This window comes from Hemicordylus capensis, chromosome 10, assembly GCF_027244095.1.
Source record: "Hemicordylus capensis ecotype Gifberg chromosome 10, rHemCap1.1.pri, whole genome shotgun sequence".
Classification (NCBI taxonomy): domain Eukaryota; kingdom Metazoa; phylum Chordata; class Lepidosauria; order Squamata; family Cordylidae; genus Hemicordylus; species Hemicordylus capensis.
In genome coordinates, this window is record NC_069666.1 from 8985036 (window position 1) to 9011378 (window position 26343).

General features: G+C 49.1%; 1 protein-coding gene across 4 annotated transcripts; it reads right to left on the minus strand.

The window, feature by feature from the left end:
- Positions 1 to 176: 176 nt before the first annotated feature.
- Positions 177 to 25361, minus strand: KIF7 (kinesin family member 7). 4 transcript variants are annotated; one of them, XM_053272651.1, is made up of 20 exons: positions 25165 to 25359; positions 24926 to 25011; positions 21488 to 21872; positions 20473 to 20673; positions 19342 to 19759; positions 17176 to 17716; positions 13934 to 14071; positions 12730 to 12927; positions 11902 to 12107; positions 10948 to 11057; positions 9713 to 9865; positions 8346 to 8548; positions 7895 to 8092; positions 6937 to 7062; positions 5933 to 6109; positions 5140 to 5355; positions 4091 to 4297; positions 3022 to 3220; positions 2779 to 2925; positions 177 to 1014 (listed from the first exon to the last, which is right to left on the minus strand). In XM_053272651.1, the coding sequence occupies exons 3-20, from the start codon at positions 21813 to 21815 to the stop codon at positions 617 to 619; spliced, it is 4164 nt and encodes a 1387-aa protein (XP_053128626.1). In that variant the 5' UTR covers positions 21816 to 21872; positions 24926 to 25011; positions 25165 to 25359; the 3' UTR covers positions 177 to 616. The 4 variants fall into 4 exon arrangements, with proteins under 4 accessions (XP_053128626.1, XP_053128627.1, XP_053128625.1 ...); XM_053272652.1 differs by lacking the exon at positions 24926 to 25011 and having other exon boundaries at positions 7895 to 8020; positions 25165 to 25360; XM_053272650.1 differs by lacking the exon at positions 24926 to 25011.
- Between the last annotated feature and the right edge of the window lie 982 nt (positions 25362 to 26343).

A 26343-nucleotide genomic window follows, 5' to 3' on the forward strand; every position in this document is an offset into this window, starting at 1 on the left:
CCCATTAGATCTAGAATTTATTTAGAATTCTAGACAGGAACATGGAGAGTAGCAATGGGCTTTTTTGGGTTGTAATCTCATTGTTCCAACAGACAAGGGACTATATACAAGTTGACTGCTGTAATCCAGCTCAGCTTCTTGTGGTCTAAATCAACACTGCACTGAGCGACAGTCACTCTGGCTTGCAAAAAATGTTGCTCCGCTTTAATGAAAATTAGTGTAAAAAAATTAAATATTTACAGTTTTTGCAAGCATTGCTTACAGGAAACATCCCCACAGAGGCAGGTCTTTTGCCAGAGGTAGTGGTCTTCCCTTTGGGAGGTACCAGAACTATAAACATAAGGCTGCTGTAACAGAGAAGGCACAAGCTTTTCTGCTTGTATTCTCCCCTATAACTCAAGAGGCAGTTGTACCAGGAAAAAAGAAACCTAGACAGGCCTTCTGCATGATCTGATTGTAGCCCTTAGGAACACACTTGCACCTTCAGCACTCTCAACAAAACAGCTCTATCAGATTGGCAGAGGGTTCATGAAGCCGGTAGAGCAGAGTGTCTATGTTGTGTCAACACCCTCTACTCTACCAGCTTTGAGCAAGAACAGCAGTCAGTCTCCGTTGCCTAGAGTGGATGTCTCCTGACGTCAATTATTTCTGGGTATGACAGCCCAGGAGAGATGTGTGGAACTCCTTTGTATAACTCCTTGCGGGGTTTCAGAAGAGGAACCAGGCTCAGCGGGGCAGAAGCTTCCTTGGCCTGGCCCGTTCTGAGCAGGAAGTCCGCTTCCTTCTGGCGAGGGTCTTCTGGCACCACTGTGTTGGCGCTGGACACGGAAGAGCGCCTCCAGGTGGCTGGCAAAGGTGCATGCACCAAGTCCTTTGCTTCCTCTCCATTTCGGTGGATTCTTTCAGAAGCCTCAGTCTGCAAAGGCGGTTCCGATATGCCATTAATGCTAAAGTTCTCATGCACCTTAAGCGAAGCAGGTCTGTCCCCAGCTGTGTGTGGAATTCCTTCCATACCTAGAGGAGAAGAGGGGCGTGTATCTTAGCAACGTAAGGCTTACGGCAACATTGTGCCTCTGACAAACTGGATTAGATTTCTTCAGTAACCCACACAACTAGGCTTGGATTGGAGGTGTGCAGGGGACAGAAAAGTAGTAGTTCAAATAGAATATTTTTATTAGGACCAAAGTGTCAAAAATAAAGGTTACCACTTTTTTAATGGAGGGGGGAGGATGTACTCAAACATATGCAATCAACACAGGAAGCTGCCTTATACCAAGTCAGACCATTGGGCCATCTAACTCAATACTATCTACCATATCACTGCTATCTTAAAATATCTACACTGTTTGCTGATAAGTTTCTGGCCCTGAACAGTTTAGACCCTGGGTAGTTAAGAGAATGTGATCTTCGCTATGAACCATACTGCCCACTGAGATCATCAGAAGAGGTTCATCTGCAGTTGCCACTGGCTCGTCTGATGGCTACTCAGGGACGGGCATTCTCCATTGCTGCCCTGAGGCTTTGGAACATGCTCCCTGCCTGAAATAAGAGCCTCCCCCTCTCTTACAACTTTTAAAAAGGCAGTCAAGATACCTTTGTTCACCCAGGCTTTTAAATTAGATACTACTTTAAGTTGTAATGTTTTAACCTTTTTGTTTTGCATTTTGGGCAGTATACAAATATGTTAAATTAATTAGATAAAGAAAATCCACTCTCACGGAGCTCATATGAAATCTCCCATCCAAATGCAAACCAAGGCAGACCTTGCTTAGCAAAGGGGACAATTCCTGCTTGCTACCACAAGAGCAGCTCTCCTCAAACTGCGGAGTACTAAGACAGGTTCACCACCTCCGTGAGAACACTGGCTTGGCCCAAGCACATAGCTCAAGTTTTGAATCTGCAGGTGTCTGGACCGCTAAGGATCTGCAGGGGTAACACAAACAAATTGGAGCCACAGGCAGACTAGACAGCCACACAAAATTGCCAGCTCCTGATCAGGAGAGAGCAGCAATGTATGGGTGATGGTACTGGAAAGGGCCTGCTATTCCCTTGTAAGGTGGATGCAAATCTCCCACCAGAGTTCTCAGCCATGATAGCCCAAGGCAGCTGCAATCTGAGCAGCTTCCCGTCAGCTGCCACCTACCTACTTTCCAGCCCCTTTTCAAAGCTCACCTTTCCTGCATGGCCTTTGGTTTGGGGGCGGGATGTAGCTCAGTGGTAGAGCATCTGCTTTTCATGCAGAAGATCCCAGGTTCAATCCTTGGCAGTATCTCCAGATATGGCTGAGAGAGACTCCTGCCTGCAACCCTGGAGAAGCCGCTACCAGTCTGGGTAGACAATACTGAGCTAGATGGACGAATAGCCTGGCTCGGTATATAGCAGCTTCCTATGTTACTTATTGGGGATGAGGCCATAGCTCAGTGGAGGAGCATCTGCTTTGCATGCAGAAGGTCCCAACTCCCTGGCAGCATCTCCAGGTAGGGGCAGCATCTCCAGGTAGGTCTGGGAGAGACTCCTGCCTGTAACCTTGGAGAAGTTGCTGCCAGTCTGTGTAGACCAGGGATTCTCAACGTTGGGTCCCCAGATGTTCTTGGACTTCAACTCCCATAATCCCCAACCAAAGGCCACTGGGGCTGGAGATGATGGGAGTTGAAGTCCAATAACATCTGGGGACCCAACATTGAGAATCCGTGGTGTAGACAATACTGAGCTAGATGGGCCAATGGTCTGACTCGGTATAAGGCAGCTTCCTCTCTCCCTCCATTCCTCTGTCCTCACCTCTTCCTTGTCCCCCCCTGTGGCTCACACTCAGCTTCTGGCTCAGCTCGTGGTTGGCCCACATGCAATGAGCCAGCTCCTTCTCCAGGGCCTGGATCCTTCCTTGGTACTGCAGCCTGCTGCTGGCCTGCCCCTCTTCCAGGTGTTCTGCAAGAGTGAGGAGAGACCACCACGAATCAGACCCGGGAAGCCTTGACCAGGGAGAGGGTTGTTCACAGAGGCCAGGAGGCCTGTCTTGCTTACCCCGGCTCTGCTGGAGCAGCAGCTGGATGCTCTGCTCGTGCTCCTTCTGCTGCAGGGTGAGCTGGCGGTCCATCTCCAAGTGCTGGCGCTGCAGGGCCACCTCCAGCCAGAAGACCAGCTGCTGCTGCTCCTCCAGCTGCATCTCCAGTTCCGAGAAGGCGATGTGCTGCCTGTGCTGGTCCTCCCGCAGGGTCACCACCTGGACGGAACCGAACAGGCAGATGCTCACTGGACGGTCTCCCCGACCATTGAGGCACTGCGGTCTTGGAGCAGCATCAAAAAGGAATCCCAATGCTGGACAGGAGAGCCCCGTTAATGGCAGACTCACTATCTGCGGTTTTGCGCATCTGCAGTCAAGTAATAAGACACCTGACCTTGGTATGTGTGTGGGGGGGGGGCGGGGGGAGAGGCTTAAGAGGGCTGGACCGCATATCTGCAGGTCAGGGGGGGCCAGAAATGACCTTGGAGGTCATTTCTGGCCTCCATTTTGACATCAAGAGCCATTTTATGGCTCATTTTTCACACAAAAACGGAGATATTTGGCCAGTTTTCTACTCTTGGGGGGCAATTCTGGACTGCTGGGGACCCACAGAGCATGGTAGGCCACCCCACTGCCACATTTCTACAGCCTTTTACCCCGTTTTTTAGACAAGAAAAAACAAGCGGGTTTTAGCCAATTTTCACTCTCCAGGAACCTAACCCCCGTTCTCATATATAATAGTAATAAAACTGAATGATTAAGAATTATCCAAATTATGTCAAATATAATGAATCCAAATCAATACAATATATCAATATACTACAATACATTGGATGAATAATGATCAATAAAATTTCATTATAATCATCCCTGTATGTCCAATCGAAAAGGTTGAAACCAATAATCCAGAGCAGCATCTCCAGAGAGGGCTGAGAGACATTCCTGCCTAAAGCCCCAGAGAGCTGCTGCCAGTCAGAGCAGACAATTCTGAGCTAGATGGACCAATGGTCTGACTCAGTAGATAGCAGCTTCCTATGTTCCAGGTGACACTGCACTGGGGGGTGGGGGTGGGTGGGCTGTTATGCCTACCTTATCGAAGTATTTGCAAAGCAGCGCCCGGGTCTCTGAAGAAGAGAGGTAGCTGAGCTTGGCCATGAGGTTCATCTCGCACTGGGACAGGAGGCTGGCGGAGGACCGCAAGACCCGCTGCCGGCAAGTGATGGACTCGTTTTTGTACTCGATGGCAGCATCCAGAGCCTCGATGGCCTCGTCCAGCTGGAAAAGAATCCGTTCTTCCTGCACAGGAATGAAGAGAGCAAGACAAGAACTACTTCTAAGAGGGAAGAACAAACTTTTTTTAAAAAAGTAATACTGCAGGGGTTCACAAATGTGGGCCCCCCGATGTTGTTGGACAACAACTTCCATCATCCGTGGGAGGCTGGGGATGATGGCAGTTAGGAACATGGGGAGCTGCCATATACTGAGTCAGACCCTTGGTCCATCTGGCTCAGTATTGTCTACACAGACTGGAAGCTGAAGCTTGGCCGAGACTGCCTGTGTCTCCTCCTTGTGCTGCTGTCTTGTTCAGGGTCTCATGGCCAGCAGGCGAGAGATCCAGTGTAGCATTTCCCTGCTCCGTGCGGCCAGAGCTAGCAGCCCTCTGCGGTTTGGAAGACCTTCTCAATTCCTCCCTTTAGGCAGTAAAATATGCCTCAAACACCTGCTCTGCTCCACGGGGGACGGGAGATCAGATATCAAAGCGAGGGAGGAACAGAGGGAAGAAACGAGGAAAGTAGGGGTTTGGGGTTTTGGTTTTTTTTGCTTTTTTACAACAGGAGAAGAGGGGCAAGGTATCAGAAAATATTTGAGCAGGAATGCAAAGAAATACATAGATTTAGAATTAGAATGATTATAAGAAGAGAGAAAAGAGTTCTGCCATGAGCCAGCACAGGACTGAAAGAACTGGGCGGGCTTATCCTCCCCAGAACCTTAAAGGCGCTTGTCTAATTGACATAGTCCTGCCTTGAGCCACATGGAGAGAGTAACCCACTCAGATGTCCTTGGGGAGGCAGCTGCAGAGAACCTCTGCTCTACAACACTAGCTATGCCCACAAGGGGGGGAGGAGAGTTCAGCTTACCTCTGGCGAGAGCAAGTTTCCCAGGCGGAGCTTGTTGTCAATCTCCAGCCTCTGCTTGAGCAGCTGGTCCTTCTCCTGCCTCAAATTGTCGATTTCTTGCCGGATCTGCTGCTGGTCGTGGGCGCTGCTGAGACACAGCTGCCCGTTCTTCTGCGTCAGCTCCTTTTCCAGGTACTCCAGCCGGCTGGACACTCGCATGATGTCATCATTCAGCGCCTGGGGCAGGGAGAGAAGGCGGCAAGCCTGAAGGCGTGTCCTGCACCCAGTGGCCATGGCTGACTGCAGCTGCCCACACTCCTGCATACCTTCTCCACCACAAGGGAATTCAATCCGATCATATGCATGGTTTACGCCCACCGTGGTGTAGTGGTTAGAGTGCTGGACTAGGACCGGGGAGACCCGAATTCAAATCCCCCGTCAGCCATGAAACTCACTGGGCAACTCTGGGCCAGCCACATCTCTCTCAGCATAACTTTGCGGTGAGGATAAACTATCACCAACACTGTTCTGGGTTCCTTGGAGGAAGAGATGGGTAGAAATAGAGTCTCACTGAATCTAGCCGGGCTTACTCATGAATAAGACTGGCATAGCCCTGAAGCCTGAATTATCTTGGATAGAAAGCCTCTTTCTCAATTATGTGTGTACCTTCCACATGGATGGATTTACCATTGGGGTAAATTCCTTTGCTTTGTTAATAATAAATGCGGGGGGGGGGAGGATCATTCTGAGTTTTTGCAAACAGCATTGAATGAAAAGGAAGGAACCAGCTGCCTTTCCACAGCCCAAGCCTCACCCGGCTGGAGCGAAGTCTCTTATTTTCAAGGCCGTTCTTCTCCTGGAGGAGGGCTTCCTTCTTGGCCACAATGGCTTCCCGCTTTGTCAGCTCGTCTTCCAGCTCATCCAAAGCCCGGCGCTGCTCAAGCACTTTATCCATCTCTAGGTCCAACCATTTCTTCTGCTCTTCGATTTTCTTCGAAGGAAACACAGCAGAGAGGAAGCGTTTAGCACAGCGACACAAGAAGAAAGCGGTTAGGGATGTGCAAACAGGTTCGATGTTGAACGTGTCTGACATCGAACCGGTTCAGTTTGACCGTTCGGGGCTGAACCGAACTATCCCCTGTTCGGTCCGATCCCGGTTACCCAACACCCCCCGAGCGGTCGGGGGCTTCGCAATTTATTTTATTTTAGTTTTAAAAGAATGTTTTTAATTCTAAAAAAAATTATTTACGAACATTCCCCCCCATCCCAGACTGAACCAAACCGGGGGGGGGGGTTCGAGGGGGTGCCTGACCGAACCGACCCGGTCTGGTTCAAGTCCAGTCCAGACTCAAATTGAACCGGACTAGCCAGTTCCATGCATACCCCTAAAAGCGGTCTCTCCTGCCACCCACACGAACACCATCATCCTTACCACAGTTACACCCCTGCCACACACTAATTTCCAAGAGCATGAAATATCTAGAAACCACTGAAACCATCATTCCAGGGGCCTAAACCTGGCACTGCAATGAGATTTTACTTTCCCAAAACAAGGTGGTGTTAAATGGACTGGCTAAGTGTCCATCACATGTTGGGAAAATGTATAGAAAAGTGTCCACAAAGCAAGACAGAAAGATGCCCATGAGGAAATAAGAGAAACTGAGTCAATAAGGTCATTGCTGCTTGTAGCTCAACACTGTATTTCCATGCTAAGTTCTTTTGCATCCTGGCCTGCTAAATATGGCAGTCTTTGCTGCTTGATTGCTAAGCATGCAAATAGGTTCGAGAGGAGGGTGAGGATTGGTGGGATGGCTTTACCTGCTGCTGCTCCAGGCTGATCACGGAGCCGTTGCTACCGCTCCGGCGCTTTCTCTGGAACGCTGCGATCTCCTCTGTCTTGATGCGCAGGATCTTCTGATGCTGCTCGTGCTTCCGCTCCAGTTCCTGAAGAGGGAAGAGAAAGGCTATTGGCTCAAACGTAACTGGTCAGGAGATACTCTAGCCCAGTATTCTTCACGGCAAGGCCTGGGGCGGCCCCTATCAATTCTGAGTGTGGCTCCCTAATTGTTTACTGGACCTGTGTGAAGCTTTGGCCAAAGCCGAATATTCTGCACAGTTCCCCTGGCTCCATGCAGTGGGGACTGTTCTCGCAGTGCTGAGCTCTGCCTAGTAGTGCTGGTGAGGGTCCTTTCAGGGAAACGGAGTTGCAAGGCATGCTGGGAAAGCTTGCCCAGAGTGCTAGGAACATAGTCCTTGCCAGGGCTTTCCTCCGAGGGCTTCCTCTCTCTCAAAGGGCCCTCCCGGCACCAGGAAAAGTGCAGCACTGGGAAGATGTCAGCACAGTGGGAAATGGCTCTCACATTTTTTTGCCCGCTTGAAAAACAATGAAGATCACTGCCCTCGTCTGTCGAGGGTGACGGCAAAACAGCACGAAGCCCGACTACAGCCTGCTTCAAAAAGGGCCCACTAGGGCCTGCCCCCAAATATATTTTGGTACCCAGCTGGAAAAATCCGTATGGTGCACTGCTCCTTCTAGCAAGATAACATCAAATAAGCTATGAACTGGTAACTTCCCTGCTAACTGAGCCAAGAGGCCCCTTTTAAAAGTGATGATTCTCATTACTGAGCAGGGGGAGAGCAACTGGCCCTCTCCATCCCCAGCACAGCATCCCCCCAGCGGCTGTTGCTGGAGTCTATCTTGCAACCCAGGGCAGCAGACCCTGCAGAGCAAAGGGGAACGTTCCGGCTTGCTGCCGCAGGACCAGTGCTCCTCCACCTTGACTCGATGCTGCCCTTTGTGCATCTCCGTCTCCAGGCGCCGCTTCTGCGTCACTTCCTCCTCCAGCCGCCGCTGGAGCTGCCCCTGCCGCCGCCGCATCAGCTGCACGTTCCTCTCCAGCTCCTGCAAGCGATTTTCGTTTTGGGTGGAGAGCGAGGCCAGCTTCTCTGTCGCTTGCTTCTTCTCTTGCAGGGCCTGTCCCGGGACAGAGGGCGGGGCTGTGATTCAGCCACTGTTCCCTCTAACGGGGATACCCAGAGGTGGTGCACTACCACTCCCAGCATCCCCAGCTGCAGTGGCCTTTGGCTGGGGATTCTGGGAGTTGTAGTCAACGACCTCCGGGAATCCCTGTTAGAGGGAACACTGCTGACCACCCCAGCTGGCTCACAGACTATCAGGACTTCCCCGCTTCGAGTGGCACTTTCCCCACTTCGTCCCCTGGTCTCACCTTCGCTTTGCTCTGAGCAGCGGCCACCTTGCTGCGATACTCCTGCAGCTTCCGCTTCTCCCCAGGGTCTCGGGGCTCCTTGCCCTCCAGCTCCTGCAGCTCCCTCTGACCCTCCCGCAGCTCCACGCGCACCTGCTCGGCTTCCTGTTCCAGGTCGCAGATCTTCTGGCAGTACTGCTTGTTCATGGTCTGGGCATGCTTGCCTGGAAGACACAGACATCTGCATCACCCCAAGGCAGCCAGCCTGGCCCAGCTGGAAACTTGGGCGGGGGGCGGAAACAGGCAAAGGCTAGGTTAGAAAGAACAGTGGTCGAAAAATAAAAGCAAACCCAAAGGAGAATCTGCATAAGCACATATTCTCTATTGCTTTCTGAATGGCCATCTTCCCCATTATGCATAACATTGCTTAGGTACTGTGCTGCAGTGAGTTGACTAAAATTCTAATTCAGTTACTTATAGGTAGTACATTATTTAGGGTTAGTTAAGGGGTGGGTGTTATTTAATGCCATAGTTCATACTGTGTAGTGTTTCCAATACTTCAATGAGACTGATAGAACTTAACATTGTGTTTAAAACTTTAATCTCATTTTAATCTGTGATACTTAAAACCGCGATTGGGAAACCCACGGCTGGCGAGGGATGGCTGTACATTAAACTAAATAAATATAAAAAATATTTTAATGTCTCAATATAATTCTTAATCATCCTCCTTCAACCTGCAATAAATAAAAAGAGCAAGTATGAACCTGCAGCAAAATGTCACAGTATATCCCTGGTGTGCAAGGGTTACCTGATCCTGGGCAAAAGGAAAAGGCAAATGCTACTGTGAAGCTGTTTGGTGACCGAAATAAAGATAATTGCTTGATTGACAAATGCTAGCAACAAAGACAAAGTCCCTGCTCTAACTTAACATATGTTTGACATCATTGACATAAGCTGCCATATACGGAGTCAGACCATCGGTCCATCTAGCTCAGTATTGTCTACACAGACTGGCAGTGGCTTCTCCAAGATTACAAGCAGCCAGCTGTCTCAGCCCTATCTGGAGATGTTGTAACTTGGAACCTTCTGCATGCAAGCAGGCAGATGCTCTTCCCAGAGCGGCCCCATCCCCTAAGAGGGGGATGTCTTACTGTGCTCACACATGTAGTCTCCCATTCAAATGCAAACCAGGGTGGACCCTACTTAGCAAAGGGGGCCATTCATGCTTGCTACCACAAGACCAGCTCTCCATCCACAGAGGCATTAGCTTTCAGGCTTAGAAAATTTAACTTGCCACGGCAGTGTGAATGCAATGACGCCTCCAGATGTAGAACTGCACGTTTCCCATGACCAGAGTTACAGGGTCTCATTGGACCACTCCGCACCTGTCTTGATCAGCTCCACAATCAAGTCCTCCTTCATGCGGATGTTGATGGCCAGCTCACGGATCTTCTGCTGGGCTTGAACCAGCCGCCACTCGGAATCCTTCCCGGAAGAACCATCCCCGAAACGGACCACCTCTGGCCTCCTGAATTCCGCTGCGATGCAAGAAATAAATTCAGAAGTGCCCTGGCAAAGCTCTAAGCACAACAGGGAAATGCACAGAAAGCCCTGGTCCAGATGTGGCTTTGGGCACACCACGGGGATCGGAATCTGCAGAATGACTCTTCCCAACTTAAATAAGCAGACACATTTTGCAATCCCAGGATGCAGCGTTATACCCGTCAGATTACTGTGCAGTGCCTATGTGCATTAGCCACAGTCTAGACTAGAGGGGGCCATCCTGGGATGCTCAAGCTGCTCTTCGACTACAGATCTCCACATCCCCAGCCACAATAAAAAATCACCCACGCTATAATCCTGCACTCCATTACCAGGGAGTGGTCCATGTGTAGTGCACCAGGAGGGGCCTGGCGAGTTAATTATTGGAGGTTTTCATCTTAAGACGCACTTACTCTCTTGTGCTTTTCCTAGCCATATTCCATTTCAGTATACGGCAGGGTTTCTTAACCTTGGCCCCCAGATGTTGATGGACTACAACTCCCATCATCCCCAGCCATGTCCATTATGGCTGGGCATGATGGGAGTTGTAGTCCATCAACATCTGGGGGCCCAAGGTTAAGAAACCCTGCAGTATACTGTTCTGCATCCCATCCCTAACCTCACACCCTTTACTCATAAGAAGCCCTGCTGGATCAGGCCCAAGGCCTACCTAGTCCAGCCTATCTAGTCTGAGAAGCCCATAGGTAGGAGTTGAGGGTGTGCCTTCTCTCCTGCTGTTGCTCCCCTGCAAATATGCTAAATCACTGTAAACCGCTTAGAGAGCTCCGGCTATAGAGCGGTATATAAATGTAAGTGCTATTGCTATTGCTAAGTAGTATTTAGAGGCATCTTGCCTCTGAGGCTGGAGGTGGCCTCTTGCCAGCAGACTAGTAGCCATCCTCTCCTCTCCTTGTTTGTGTGTTCTTTGGACTGTAAACCTGCAGGCAGAATTTGCTGAGTTTCTTGGGATTGCTTCCACTCTGGAAAATTTTGAGCAGGTCATAAAAGCTCCCAGAACACAATCAGCAGGGGACTCCACAATGCTCTGGTGAAAACTAGGGTCGCCTTCTGCCACTACCTTTGCAAAGTTCCGCAGGCTCTTCGTGGATCGATGCTGCACTGCTTTCCCCCCGTTCTCTGCTCCCCTTGCTGGACGCCTCCTCCTTGCTCCAGTGGTGGATCCCATTTCTAGAACAGCACCAAACAGCTGACTTTAGATAAAACACAGGAAGATGCCGTACACTGAGTCAGACCCTTGGTCCATCTAGCTCAGTATCATCCACACTGACTGGCAGCAGCAATTCAGGCAGGAAACTTTCCCAGCCGTCCCTGGAGATGCTGCCAGGGACTGAACCCGGGATTTTCTGCATACAAAGCAGATGCTCTACTGCTGAGCTATGGCCCAATCCCCCATGGTGTAGAGATATTTTTTCCCCCACATAGGAAGCTGCCTTTTACAGAGTTGGACCATTAGTCCATCTAGCTCAGGTTGTGAAAGGTCTTTTCCCAGCCCTGAAAATTTTTAACTGGAAGTGCTGAAGACTGAATTTGTGAGATTCTACTAGGGACTTTGAATCAGCTCGATTTGGAGGCTCAACCACGGCCCATCGTGTTGTGACACAAATGGGCCGTGTACATGCACAGAGGCAAAAATAAAATGGCCTCCACACAGGTGCAGAGGCCCAAATTGGCCCCAAAAAGGCCACCGCCAGGCCAGGGAGGCCAGTGGGGGTCGGGGGAACCTCCGCCTCCCCTGCCCACTGCAGCCACCGGACTGACTTCTAAGTTGTACATTTTAACTTTTCAGAATGGTTAGGGGAAACGCCCCCGCCCCTTTACAGGTAAAGGGGAATCCTTGCCAGATCCCCCTTTGCCGGTAGGACTTCAAGCCAGTTCCGAACCGGTTCGGGTTCGACCCGGTTCGAAGGTGCCAAAAGCGAACCAGGCCCACCGGTTTTGTGCACATCCCATTCCCTAGATTCTGCATGCAAAGTATGCAATATGATACTCTGGGCGCAGCCGCTTTACCCACCTGCGCCAGTAAAGGGACCGCAACTGTGTACACTCTCCTTCCTCCTCCTCCTCTTCCTCCACAGATGGCTCAACTGGCTGCCCTGGATCCTGGTCAAGCTCATGTGCTGTCGCCACAGCATTAGCCTCCACACTGCAGGCCAGTCTCTGTGTGTGGCTTTGGCGGCACTCCAAGTCTTTTTGGTTGTGAGCTGGGGCACCACAGAGCTGTTCAGAGACGAGAGAAAGGAACGCTGGGTATAAAAGGCTACATGGGAACCACAGTGTTGCCGAGGCCTTGAAGTTACTCATCCTCTGAAGAGGAGCTATAGAGAGAGCCAGCATGATGCAGCGGTCAGAGTGTGGGACTAGGACTGGGGAGACCCGAGTTCAAATCCCCATTCAGCCATGGAATTCGCTGGGTGACTCTGGGCCAGCCACTTCTCTCTCCGCCTAACTCACCCCACTGGCTTGCTGTGATGATACACATAACCATGTACACTGCTCTGGCCTCCTTGGAGGAAGAGCAGAATATAAACATATACAAATAAATCATAAATACATTTCCTTGGGATTGGCCTCCCCAAGTTCTCTTTTCCTTTGCTCAATCTCATTTGCCTTAAATTAAATCTCATGTGTCCTAAACATGAAGAGAACCACTTGTTTTCTCTAGAAAACCCTGTTCGACTCCCCAAACTACCTTGGCGTTTGGATTTATTCGAACCACAGAGAGAAGAAAAAGCCACCCATGAGACCAATCCTAAGAAAAGTGGGCCCCAGGGGAAGCCGCCGCCGCCACCACCACCCTCCTACACAGTCTATATGATATAATACAGGACAACGTGCTAACCTTGTTGTGGCCCGAGAGGGCAAGCCGGAGCCAGCGGTGGGGCTGGGCAGCGTCCACGGGGGCGGTGTGAGGCCTCTGGCCAAGCTGCACGAGGTAGACATTTTGCAGCAGCTCAGGCACATCCAAGCTTGGCAACTCCATCTGCAGGCATCTGTGCAGTTCAGCGATGAGTTCCTGTTGCTCCTGCAGCCTGTCACTCTGGGAGGGGGAGAAAGAACAATCGAGCTAGATGCTCTTGCTTTAAAGCTGGGCTGCACAACTTTGGCCCTCCAGCTGTGGCTGGACTACAACTCCCATCATCCCCAGTGGCTCATAGTTAGGGATGATGGGAGTTGGAGTCCAACGTTGTGCCTTAGAACCATGCTACATGATGCTTTCATTAACTAACTGCTCAGGAGCTGGAGCTGGTAGCCAGCTTACTGATGGCTCTGCTGGGCAAAGACAGAAGTTCCACAGGTGAAGGAAGCTGGAGCAAAACCTGATACTGAGATGCCTTGATTTTCTGGATCCTGATATTCCAGATTTTTCTGGACAGAACCCACAGAAACGGAAGTGAAGCCATTCTGTTTCTCCGTTCCGCGCCCTTGACTGTAGTGCTGCCGGGCATATGCCATGAGGCCTTATGCAGAAATATCACTTTCTGTGCCCCAAGGCCTGTTTTGTGAGATAATGTGGACACTGTCATACCTTCGTTTACAGCTTTCATGTCCAATTTTAGCTTATTTTTGCAGTTTTTGTGACCATATTGATTTTCACCTTGATTTTCCGGGAAATCGCCTAAATCTGACCTCTCCGATAACTGGATTTGACCATTTAGTCTATTTTTCACCTTGGTGGTGATTTGCTGTATACTTCTGTCTGTTGCATATTGCCGTTTACTGTATAATTTCTGTAGGCTGCTGGTCATTGACCAAAATAAAGGCCTGGGCTGACCTTCCCACCTGCCACCAGTCCAGAAAATCAAGGTTTCTCTGTACCTTGAACAGACTACAGTAAAGACACTTCTAAAAATATGGCACAATGATCTCAAGACAGACAATCCCCCTTGCTGATGCAACGCGGGAAGGAAAAGAAGAAAGAACCTTTAAAAAGACAGAGGGCAGGGCAACAAGAACTGTCTGCGATGACAGATCATTCCTCATTCTAAAGCAAACCAAGCAGCAAGACGAGAGAGGGAGAGGTGGCCAAGACGGCCAGATGATACCTGCAGTTTGTACTGCTCCATGGCGTCCTCTAGGGCAGCCAGGAAATCCTGGTTCTCCTCCTCCAGACGCTCCACTTGCCTCTCCAGCCTCGCCACGTGTTCTTCTCTGGTTGCCTCAGATCCTTTCGCGCAGCCCTCCTGTGAGAGAGAAGGGGGAGATCTGTTTCCATTTTCTGGATCTGACTTATAGTGTTTTCGATATGTTATTTACAAGAAGCTGATTAGATTTTTAAAACTTTCTAAGAGTCTGGATTTCTTTTGCTTTGTCCTGTTCTAGATCTTTTTTCTTTACTTTATTCATTAGAAAAATGAGGTTTTTTATTAAGAAAAGCGACCGGTTTTATACTGTCTTTATGGTAATTTGTCTCTGTCTCCTTTGGTTTACTTCTCAATAAAAATTCTTATTTAAAAAAAGAGAGAAGGGGGAGAGATGCCGCCTTCTCAGACACATGACCTTTCAGAACGCTCTGTCTTCCCCCAGCCCAAGAGAACGGGGCTGAATGCCCTAGTGACCACATCCATGGTCTGGGTTAAACACCGTACATGCGGACAAACCCGTATACATGCACACTGTACACAGGCTGAATGAGTGTTGAACATACCAGGTGAAAAAAGCTAGTCTCTTAGCCTAAACTCCCTCCAAGAATTGTTGCAAGGATTCTACCTGGAGGAAGGGTAAAATAAAAGTGAAGTAAGTCAGATCGATAACCCCTTCAGACACCAGCTTCTGTCCCCTGCGCCAACCTTTAAAAATCACCAAAGGACTGGTTTGTTTCCACGTGCTTAACAGGCAGACGGCAACGAAGAACACCTCCGCTAAAATCTGTGACTTCTTTAAAGGACACCCTAAACGCAGTCAGTAAGAGCGCCCTTTCTCACGATCGGTGGGAAAGGGCTACAGGGTCAGCGGGGAGGAAGCCCTAAAAAGCTTACCTCCCCACAGATAAGCCATTTTGTTTGTTGGGCAGCCGGACTGGCCGCCCAGACAATTGCTGGTTTCTGCCAGTAGCTTGGAGGGTCGGGGTGCTGGGAGGTATCACCCCGCCCGCCCCCCCGCAACTCCCATAATGCACCATGTGAGTGTGCAGTGCATTATGGGGGTACCCCCTCCCTTCCCCTCCCCTCCCCAAAGACAGCTGAGAACCCTGCAGTCTGCAAGCCCGACAATCAGTAAAACGGGGTTAGGAGAGCGCTCCTAACCCTGTTTTGCTGAGAGCTCGCTCTCCTAACCCCGTTTAAGAGGGTGGCTCCGGAGGCCGCTGGGATCGGGCATGATCCCGGCGGTACAAAGGCAAAACTGGGCTGGGCTGCTTTAGCTTGGTTTTGCCTGCACGTGTGAATAGCTTGAATGTTTTGCATCCTAAAAAAGGTTCACTTGCAGCTTTGGGAAGACAAAACCCGATCCAAAGGAGACCATCACCTCCCACAGGGGGCACATTTCTTGATCTCCAGCATCAGCACAGCCGCTGAGACTTTGCAAAACACACCATGAGCGTCCGTGAAGCTCTTTGAACTCTGCAAGGACAGGGAATGAGCTCCTTTGCCAGGGAAATTATTGCAGGCGAGTGAGGTCTTTAATCCAGCAGGAGACAAAAACCAATGGTGGGAAGAAAATGTTTGACCAGTTCTAATTAGACAAGGAGGACAAATATTGTTAAACGATGTGGACTGTTCTGTTTTTGGCACAACTGACTGCCATCAAAAGAGGAACATTCCTCACCCTTGTGCTCGCTTGACGGCTTTTTAATGTCAATTGTTTGTTTTAATTGCTTTTGTTCTACAATGCATTTCACCTGTTTTATCATGTTAAATTTTACACAGGAGGACCTTGACACTCACCATTTTGTGTATCCCAGTCAGGCAATAGAGACCTGACCTCAATATACACAGTAAAACAAAGGGTTAAGATCCACGTATCCGCAGTTCCTAGGCCACCATTTTGCTTAAAGGAGACATTTTGTGGCTCTTCCATTAAAAAAATAAATTATGTGATTTTTTTGCAGAAATTTGGCCAATGCCGTGTTGGCATTGCTGGACAGCTGGAAAGCATGGCACATTGCTTTTTTGCTCCAATTTCTGCCTTTTTCTGCCCTCCAGGAACCCAACCCTCCAACTCCCATTCACTCAATGGCTCGTTATCCACGGTTTCGTTATCTGCGGAATGGAACCCCCACCGATAACAAGGTTCACCTGGATTACTTTTATTGTTTTGCTGTTGTGAGCTGCCCCCAGCAGCATTGTACTGGAGAGGTGGGATATAAATATTTTTACAATCTTCTTCTCCTCCTGTTCCTCCTCCTCGGCTTTGTCCATTCCTTCTTAGTGCAGGCAAGGAAACCACAACCATGTGAAAGCAGCTGACAAGAGTCTGCCTGGGGTTTGATCAAGAATCCACATCTTTTTCAGGCAGTCATGTCAAAGTGAATCTTTTCCCTTTACTTTTATATAAGATCTTTTAGGTCATTCTATGAATTAATGTGTGTGTGTGTGTGTGTGTGTGTGTGTGTGTGTGTGTGTGTGTATTTAACCATTTGAATTTTTCAACTTCAGTTTAAGGTATGTGCATTTTAAGAAATATATGTTATTGCCCCTTTGTACAGTTTGATATTATCACATTTTTTGTATTTTTACATAAATAAGTGCAGAGGTGTTTTTTTTTTGTATATCTTTCTGTTTACAGGCCATCCTTGAGAAAGATTCTTTTCGAAACGCGTTGGAATAAATAAATATATGATCATCCCTCACCAGCCAGCAGGGTTACATTCCTGCAAAACCCCATGGTTGACGAGACATAGGAATGAATGGGAAACAGGAGGTATGGGGAACTGCACAAAAACACCTCAAAATAAAGGGGAAATGCTCAAAAATTGCTAAAAATAACCCAAAATCCCTTAATATCACAGAGTAATGAGCTGATTGAACCTCTGGAAATTTTTTGACCACCCCCCCCCCGCAAAAAAAATCACTCAGATACATTTTAAATCACCAAGAGTCACCAGGAGTCACCAAAAGGAATGAGCAGATTGAACCTCTGAACCAAAATCACTAAAATGCCCCCCCCAAATCACTAAAATGCCTCGCCAACCATGGATCCTCGGGGCGTGGTTGGCAAGGGATGACTGTATACTTCCCCCAATGCTTTTGCATTGTTGATGGAACCATCTCAGCTGTTATTGACCCCCGATTTCATTCTGCAGCAAGGAAGCCCCCATGGCCTCCCCTCCCCACCCGGACACACGTACCTGAGACTTGGGCAGCTTGGAACTGGACGCCTCGTGGTTCCGCTCCTCCGCCAAAGTGCTCTCAATGCCGCTGTCTAAGTCAGAGGCCGAGCTCAGCTCGCTCCTCGCGCTCTCCACAGTGCACAGCCACTCCTTCACCCGCAGGATCTGGTCCACGGCCAAGTTGCCTTCCCCCTGCAGTTCCATCAGCAGCTGGTAGGCGGCATCCGTGCACATCCTGTAGTGCGCGCACTCGGCGAGTAAGCGGGCGGCGTGGTCCTGAGCCTGCTGCTTGGAAGCGGCGGCATCGCCGCGGTTGATGATGCGGGTCTCCGAGCGGTGCCGCTGCTCTAGCGCCCTCTGCAGGCTCCTGATCTGCAGCTGCAGCTCCTCCACTCGCTCCACCTCCTTGCAGCAGTTGACCACCGCCCTGTTCTTGATGTTCTGTGCGCGGCTGGCGTAGTTCAGCGTGGTCAAGCTCTCGTCAAAGTCGGAAGAGGAAGGGCTGACGCAGGCGATCATCACGGTCTGGGCATTCCCGCCCAGGGAATCTCTCAAGATCCTGAGGAATGCAGAGGCAAAGAAATCTGTGAACCTATGGCAGGGGCCGACCAGGAGAAGGATCTTGGGGTCGTGGTGGACGGCTCACTGAAAATGCCCACTCAGTGTGTGGCAGCTGTGAAGAAGAAGGCTGGTTCCATGCCAGGGAGGGTCATTAGGAAAGGAGCTGGAAATAAAACTGCCAACATATAATGCCTGTATACAAATCTACGGTGTGACCACGCTTGGAATACCTTGTTTACCCGAATAGAAGGTGAGACTGAATTTAAGATGCCTTAAAAATATAGGTATAACCTTTAATTGCCCAAAGAAAGAGGACTCTGAATTCAAGATGAACACCCACCCACCAATATTTAACAGGAAAGAACTGGTGGGGGGGGGGACCTCATCTTGGATTCGGGAAACTATGGTACCGTCTGGTCCCTGCAGTTTAAGGACGACATTGGGTAGTTGGGAAAAGTGCAGAGAAGAGCAACCAAAAGGATCAGGGGGTTGGAAAGACTCCCTGTGATGAAAGACAATAAACATTTGGGCCTTTTTAGTTTAGAAAGAAGTCGAGTAAGGAAGGACAGGATAGAGGTATATAAAAGTATGCACAGCATGGATAAAGTGGATAGACATGTTCTTTCTCTCTCATAATATTAGCACCCGGAGTCATCCATTGAAGCAAAATGCTGGGAGATTCAAGAAAGATAAAAGGAAGTACTTCTATACATAATGTGCAGTTCACCTATGGCTTTCGCTGCTGCCGGATGTGGTGATGGCAACTAATCTAGATGAATTTAAAAGGTGGGATGGAGGAATTCATGGAGGAATAGGGCTATCAACCGCCACTAGCCTTGGTAGCTTCATTCATTACCGGTCCGCTTCTGGGCTAGATTCAAGGTGCTGGTCTTGTCCTTTAAAGCTCTACTCGGCTTGGGGCCGGGGTACCTGTCGGACCACATTCGCCCATATGAACCTGCCAGGGCCCTCCATTCTCGTCTCAGGCCCTGCTCATGGCCCCGCCACTAACAGAGATCCGGTTGGTGGGGACAAGAGACAGGGCCTTTTCAGTTGTGGCCCCTCGGCTTTGGAACGCCTTCTCTGAAGAGCTTCGCCATGCTCCCTCCCTCAGTGTTTTTAAAGAACTAAAAACACATATTTTTAAAGAGGCTTTTAAATGTTCCATCTTTGGTTATATCTGGTAGGTTATTTAGACCTTTAGTTTTTATAATTCTCAATTTTTAGCTTTTAAAATAACTTCTGATTTGAAATTAAATGCTGATCATGGTTTCTAACCCGACTTTTAACTTGTTTAATTTGGTTAATTTGATCACTTTTATTGTACATTGTATCTATTTTATTGTTGTGACCCGCCCCGAGCAGTAGTGTCCTGGAGGGGTGGGGTATAAATATTTTAAATAAATGAATAATAATAAATAAATAGCTCGACACTTCCATCAAGATAAAAACTGGCAAGCCCCTGAAGGGCAGGTGCTGGGGGCACCAAGGGAGGGGGCGGTCGCCCTCTTTGCCCCACTTGCAGGCTTGCCACTCAGGGCCTTGGCCTGCTCCAGCAGGGCTCTCCCTAGGTTCTTGATCACATCTGGCTTTCAAAGAACACCTTCGGGAGCATCGACTCACCGCGTAATTTTAGAATCCCGGTACGGAATGTGACTGCCCTTCCGGCGAGGGTCTCCCAAGGCGCTGATGACGTTGCCCAGCGCCAGCAGGCCGCTGTTGATCTGGATGCTCTCCTTGAGCCTCTCCCCCGTGTTTCCCGTCTTCACCACCCGCTCGGAGCCCGCTAGGTCCACAAAGTGGAACTTGGAGGTCAGGACTTGGCCGGAGGCCGGGACCGAGGCCCTATCTTGAGCGCCGAGGCCAAGGAGGTGCCCGGCACTGCGCCGCTGCTCCATGGTCACGGTGAAGATGGTATGCGAGCGGCTGGACTTCCTGTTGATATGGGTGGCCCCTGTGTGCTTGGCCATGTTGCCCATTTCGAGCAGGCTCAGGACCTCGTCCAGGCCCTCCACTTCCATCTCCTTCACTCCATACAGCACTGCAGCAAGAAAGGAACAGCAGAGACTGCTAAGGAACAAACCTGCACGGCAAACAGTGACGAAGTACAGAGGACCGAGGGCTGCCCTAGAATCTAGGAGACCTGGGTTCAGGTCCTGTCTCTGTCATGCACTCACTGTGTGGCCATGGGATAAGCACATGCTCTTAAGACTCAGTTCCTACTCTGGGAATAATCACAGTCTGCTTCATGGGATTGTTGTGAAGGTGAAAACAATGAAGCAGTGGTCTTATTTGTTTAATTTTCTATGCAAACCACTTTGAGAACTTCTGTTGAAAAGTTATTATATTATAAAAGTTATATAATAATAACTTTATATTTATATTATATATTATAACTTTATACATATTATTTTATATTATAAAAGTTATTATAAAATAAAATAATAATAATAGTAACTGTGCTAAATGAGCAAAGAGGCAACTTTTAAAGTGTTGATCCTCCTACATTCAGCAGGGGGAGAGCAACTGGCCCTATCCAACCCCTGCACAGCATTCCTCCAGTGGCTGTTGCTGGCCTCCGCCTTATATTTCTTTTTAGATTGTGAGCCCTTGTGGGAGAGGGAACCATCATTTATTATTCATTTTCCTATGTAAACCACTTTGGAAACCTTTATTAAAAAGCAGCAGCATATAAATAGTAGTAGTAGTAGTAGAAGAAGAAGAAGAAGCAGAAGCAGCAATGGTTGCTTTTACCAATATTCCCCTTCTCATCTTCCCGGATTTGGATGTCCTTGCTCGCCGTCTCCACCTGCAGCAGGTCCCGGAACTCCTCCTTATACACTTCCAGGTAAGAGATGCGGACCGTGTAGTCCAGCAAATCCTTCTCGTCCATGAGCTTGAAGGCCTCGGCCATGGCACGTGGGATTATGCCCTGCTCATCCTCGTGGATGGAAGCTGGAAAGAGGGGATGCAAACACAGTGGGGGGGAGGGGGGAGGTGTCATCAGCCATAGTGGGTGCAGGGGGAACCGATCCATCACCAGGGAGAAAGCTACAATAGCAGGAGTATTTTTACAGAACTGACCCCAAACCAACCGTGCTGCAAGGGACAGGCATTGTAACAATTCAAAGAAGCAACCCACTGGTTAAAAGGTGTTCCACTTAAAAGCAAAGAGTCAGGAACACAGGAAGCTGCCTTATACCGAGTCAGACCCTTGGTCCATCTAGCTCAGTATTGTCTACACTGACTGGCAGTGGCTTTCCAAGGTTTCAGGCAGGAGGGTTTCCAATTCCCAGCCCAGCTGGAAATGCTGCCAGGAATTGAACCTGGGGCCTTCCGCATGCAGAGCAGATGCTCTACCACTGAGTTACAGCCTGAATCCCTAAGGGGAATATCTTACAGCAGACAGCACTCGCTTATAGCCATGCATCCAAATGCAAACCCAAGCAGACCCTGCTTAGCCAAGGAGACCATTCATGCTCGCTACCGCAAGACCAGCAATCCTCCAACTTTTGGGTAAGTTTGCCCCTTCTCCCACACCTACTCAACCAACCCCTAGCTGATCTGCTGTGGAGTCTATGATGGTTGGAAGCTGTACATTAAGCAGATCTCACTTGGTTTTAATTGGGTTCCAGCCTTTAGCCGTTTCCTATTGCTCTGCTGCCCAACGACTCTAATTTCCATGTTTCACTGTGATTTATTACTTCTGTGAGCCACCCCAAGCAGAATTGCACTGGAGGGGTAGAATATAAGTACTGTTGGAACTCACAGACACTTGCTTCTCCAATCGTGTAGGTCTTTCCTGAGCCTGTCTGGCCATAAGCAAAGACAGTAGCATTGAAGCCGTCAAAGAAGGCCTCCACCAGCGGCTGCACACAGACATCGTAGACAGACTCTTGGTCGGAGGATTCCGTGAAGATGGTGTCAAAGCGGAAAGAGCGGTTGCGACCCAAGATCACCTCCTTCGCTTCCGGGTCACCTCGCAGGCAGGTCTGATGCCCGTGCAGCCGCTCCTTGGGCAGCAGAGGCCGAATGCGCACAACCACCCTGACAGGAGTCTCCTCCACCGGGGGCTGGGGCTTGGCTTTCAACCCCATGGTTGGCAGCAAACAAGGAGTCAGGACAGCTGGAAGGCGGGCAGGGACGCCATCGCCCTAAAAGAAAAGGAAAAGTTAGAGAAGACCAGCGTTTCTCAAGAGTAATAATAAGAATGATGATGATTTGTATAGCACTTCCAGGCATCCCAAACACATGGCATGAATTATCATTATTCTTCTCCATCATCATCATCCTGTAACCCGTAACAGGAACTCTTAAACTTGAGTCTCCAGATGTTGTTGGACTTCAGCTCCCATAATTCCCAGCCTTTGGGCCATTGTGGCTGAGGATTCTGGGAACGGAATTCCAACAACGCCTGAAGACCCCTGCCTTACAGCAACCCTGCAGAGCAGTGGTGCTTAACCTGGGGCCCACAGATCCATTAGGGTCCATGGGGTAGCCCCAGGTGGACCATGGAAGGTTAAGTTAAAGGTAAATCCCAAAACCTTTTGCATTTTAATTGTGCACTGGTTTAATTATAAACTGCTTTGAGATTATTTTAATGAAATGTGGTATAGAAATTAAACAATACAGACATACATATATCATTTGTAATTAAATGTGGTAGTCCTTTGGGGGGGGATTTTAATTATAAAATGGGTGGGGGGTCCATTGGTAATACTAGAGGATCTGAGGGGGTCTGTGGGTGCAAAAAGGTGAGGAACACTGTTCCCTGTAAGAGGGATTCCCAGATGTTGTTGACTACAACTCCCATCATCCCCAACCAAAGGCCACTGCAGCTGGGAATGCTGGGAGTTGTAGTCAACAACATCGGGGAATCCCTCTTACAGGGAACACTGGTGAGAAAGCCCTGTTGTAGGGAGAGTGTTGTTGTTCCCATTTTGCAGCGGGGAGGCTGAGGCCGGGGAATTGCTTAAGACAACCCAGTGAGTTCACAGCCCAGGCACGATAATATAAAATATAATATAATATGATATGATATGATATGATATGATATGATATGATATGATATAATAATAATAATAATAATAATAATAATAATAATAATAATTCAGTCTCTTCACTATGATGGGTTTCTGCCTTGCCAGCCCACTGAGGCCAGCAAGTGGGCTCAGTGACTGGCAAGGCAAGTGGACTCAGGAGTCAAAGCCCCCGTTACCAGTTCATTTAAAAGATCTCAGCCAAAGCCTCATAGGTGGCTAAAAGTAAAATACATTAGAATTGGAAGGATTAAAGCGCCGAGCCATTCCCCTGCCTTCAGTGCTGCCATGAGCAGACTATATATAGGAAGGTGCCCCATACCGAGTCAGACCCTTGGTCCAGCTAGCTCAGTATTGTCTACACAAACTGGCAGCAGCTTCTACAAAGTTACAGGCAGGAGTTTCTCTCAGCCCTATCTTGGAGATGCCAGTGACAGAACTTGGAATCTTTTGCATGCAAGCATGTAGATCAGGCCTGCTCAACATAGGCCCCCCCAGCTGTTTTTGAACTACAACTCCCATAATCCCCAGCCACAGAGGCCAATAGCTATGGATTATGGGAACTGTAGGCTAACATCTGCAGGATGGCTGAAGTTGAGCAGCCCTGATGTAGATGCTCTTCCCAGAGAGGCTCCATCCCCTGACAGGAATATCTTACAGTGCTCACACATCTCCCACTCAAATGCAAACCAGGGCAGACCCTGCTTAGCAAAGGGGACCATTCATGCTTGCTATCACAGGATCCAAGATACCCCCAGAAGGGAAAAACCTTTCAGGATCCATCAATCAATGCTTCCTGGTCTTCGCTGCCACAGGTAAAAACCTTGCCACAGCTAGACACTTTTTATTTTTATCTGCCAACAAATATTTTCTATAAAATTCAGCAGACCTACCTGGCCAGGAAGCCAACTAAGGAACTATTATTTGCTGGTATACTCCAGAATTGAAATGACAGAACAGGAGAAGCTGGACAAGCACTATCACACTCACATGGGTGTTTTTTTTTAAAAAGTCCATAATAGTAACATTCTGTTGTTGTTGAAATTACTTTTCCATTATGGAAAATAATTACAAGTTATTTTCTTTTTGCCAAACAGGTCCAACAAAAGAGTTTTCTGGAGTTTAATGGGCATTTAGTTTATGCAAATAACCAGTGCAAATTCTTCTATACGAGTTGAGCTTTAAAGAACAAGCATATATGAAGTAAGAGCAAAAAACACCAAATGAGATGCAATGCTGTTTCAGGCTGAGGTTTGTTTATTACACCTAACAGCCTAAGTAATTATAATTGCTAACATTTATTTACTTTGAAAATTCAACATGATGCTCTTCATTAATTGAGTCTAGGGTGATTTACAATACATTAAGACAGCAACAATTTCATGATCATAATAACCACAAAAGAGCAGCCACTAAACTGCAGTAGTTAACTACCAACAATTCCCCACCTAAATAAATAAATAGTTGCATCATTTTGAACTACTTTCCATAAAGCTGCTTGTCACCACAACTCAGCCTTTTGGTACTGAAGCTCCTTATGTAAACCGCTTTGGTGGGGTCGCCTGGAAAGCAGCCTCTAAGTGCCAAAAATAAAATAAACTCCACAAAAAGGCATTTAACAACTTGTAGCTCATACTGTTCTTTTAATGGCTGGCAAATAAAGCCCAGACCACTTGGAGATGAGGGGAAATCATCCTGGAAACCCCCATGGAAAGATGTGGGGTGCAGACAGGCCAGAGTCTTCTGCAAGGGGAGGGCTGAAGGATAAGGAGAAAATCCTTTGCAGTTGTGTGAGCCGGGAGGAAAATGAAAGGGGGGGATGCATCTGTGCCCCCCCATCTCTAAAATGCAGAAGGGGGGAGGACTGGGGCAGGGGACAGAAATCTCCTTGCAACTGAGGGGGGAGCAAAACTAAAAAGGGGCATGCAACTGTGCCCCCCATCCCTAAAATGCAGACAGAAGTGGGAAGGACTTGAGTGGGGGACAGAAATCCTCTTGCAGTTGTGTGAGAGGGAAGGAAAATGAAAGGGGGCGCATGCATCTGTGACCCCCTCCCTAAAATGCAGAAGGGGAGGGGCAGGGGAGTACGGGGGGGGAACATGCCTTGCAATGGGGGAGGGGGGTACGAGGAGGGAAATTACAAGAGACATATTAAAAGAAACACACACCACGAAACGCAGTGGCGGGTGGTGAACAGGGCACCGTCTGAAGCCCTCCACCTCTTGCAAGGCCGCCGAGCCAGGATACCCCAAGCCTGAAAGGGGGGAGAGAGAGAGAGAGAAGAAAGCGCATGCACGCGCCCTCTGCGTATGCTCAGGGGTGCCCTCTTCCCTCCAGGCAGGGCGGGCTGGCACTGCCGCAGCTACCAGGCGCAGGCACGTGTGTTTTGCATGCCCGCTTCTCTCACCTCAACACCTCCGCCTCCTCGGAGCCTTGGCGCGGCGATAATAACAAACCCGCAGGCCTCCGCCGAGCAGGCCAGGCTAGGCCGGCGCAGGGAGATCGCGTGGCCGGGCGGGCCCACCTCCTCCTCCTCCTCCTCCCCCCCTCGAGCTGGGCGAGCCCACCTCCTCCTCCTTCGCTTGGAGGCGGGGCGGGGAGGAGGAGGAGACTGAGACTGCCTCGGAAAGGGGAGAAGGCATTGATTGCATGCAGAGCGACCGTCTAGGAACGGGGGAAGCAGCAGCTGCTGCTGCCTTTCAACTGAGTCGGGCCCTTAGTCTATCTCGCTCAGCATTGTCTGCACAGGCTGGCAGCGGCTTCTCCAAGGCAGCAGGCAGGAGTCTCTCCCAGCCCTGTCTTGGAGGTGCTGCCACCAGGGAGGGACCTGGGAACCTTCTGCTTGGAAGCTTGCAGCTGCTCTTCCCAGAGCGGCCCCATCCCCAGAAGGGTATATCTCCCAGTGCTCACACATGTAGTCTCCCATTCAAATGCAAACCAGGGTGGACTCTGCTTAGCAAAGGGGACAAGTCATGCTTGCTGCCACAAGACCAGCTCTACTCAAACTTGGGTCCCCAGATGTCAGACTACCACTCCCATCATCCCCAGGCAGCATTGATTAGGGACAATGGGATTAGTAGTCCAAGATTGGGATTCACAGGGAGCCTCACCCCCCGCCCCCCAACAACAAAACACACACTCTCCAGAGCCCCTTGTCTTAACTGGCCGCGGGCCTAGCCTGGCTCTTAGAGGAAAGTCTAGGGCTTCCAACTCTGGAGATTTCTGCTGGAGATCTTTTCCCCCAGTATTATTCACAATATCAAACCATCAACATCTTCAGGTTTGCTGCTTAGCAGGGACGGAGCACAAGAAAGTCAGGATCTCAACACCCATTTAGACAGGCTTTTAAATGTCTTATTGCAGCTTGTTTCTGATGGGTCGTATTTTGGCCTGTATCTGGTGGGTCACAGTTGGGTCTGTTTTAGTGCATTTATTAATTTTATAGCATAGCATAGTATTTATTTTGGTCTTTGACCAGCATAACATCAAAACAGACAAAAACAGCTCAAATGATATTAATTGTATACCTTTGTAGTGTTTTTCTGTTTTCCCGTTTTTAACTTGGTGCTATTTTATATTATTTTAT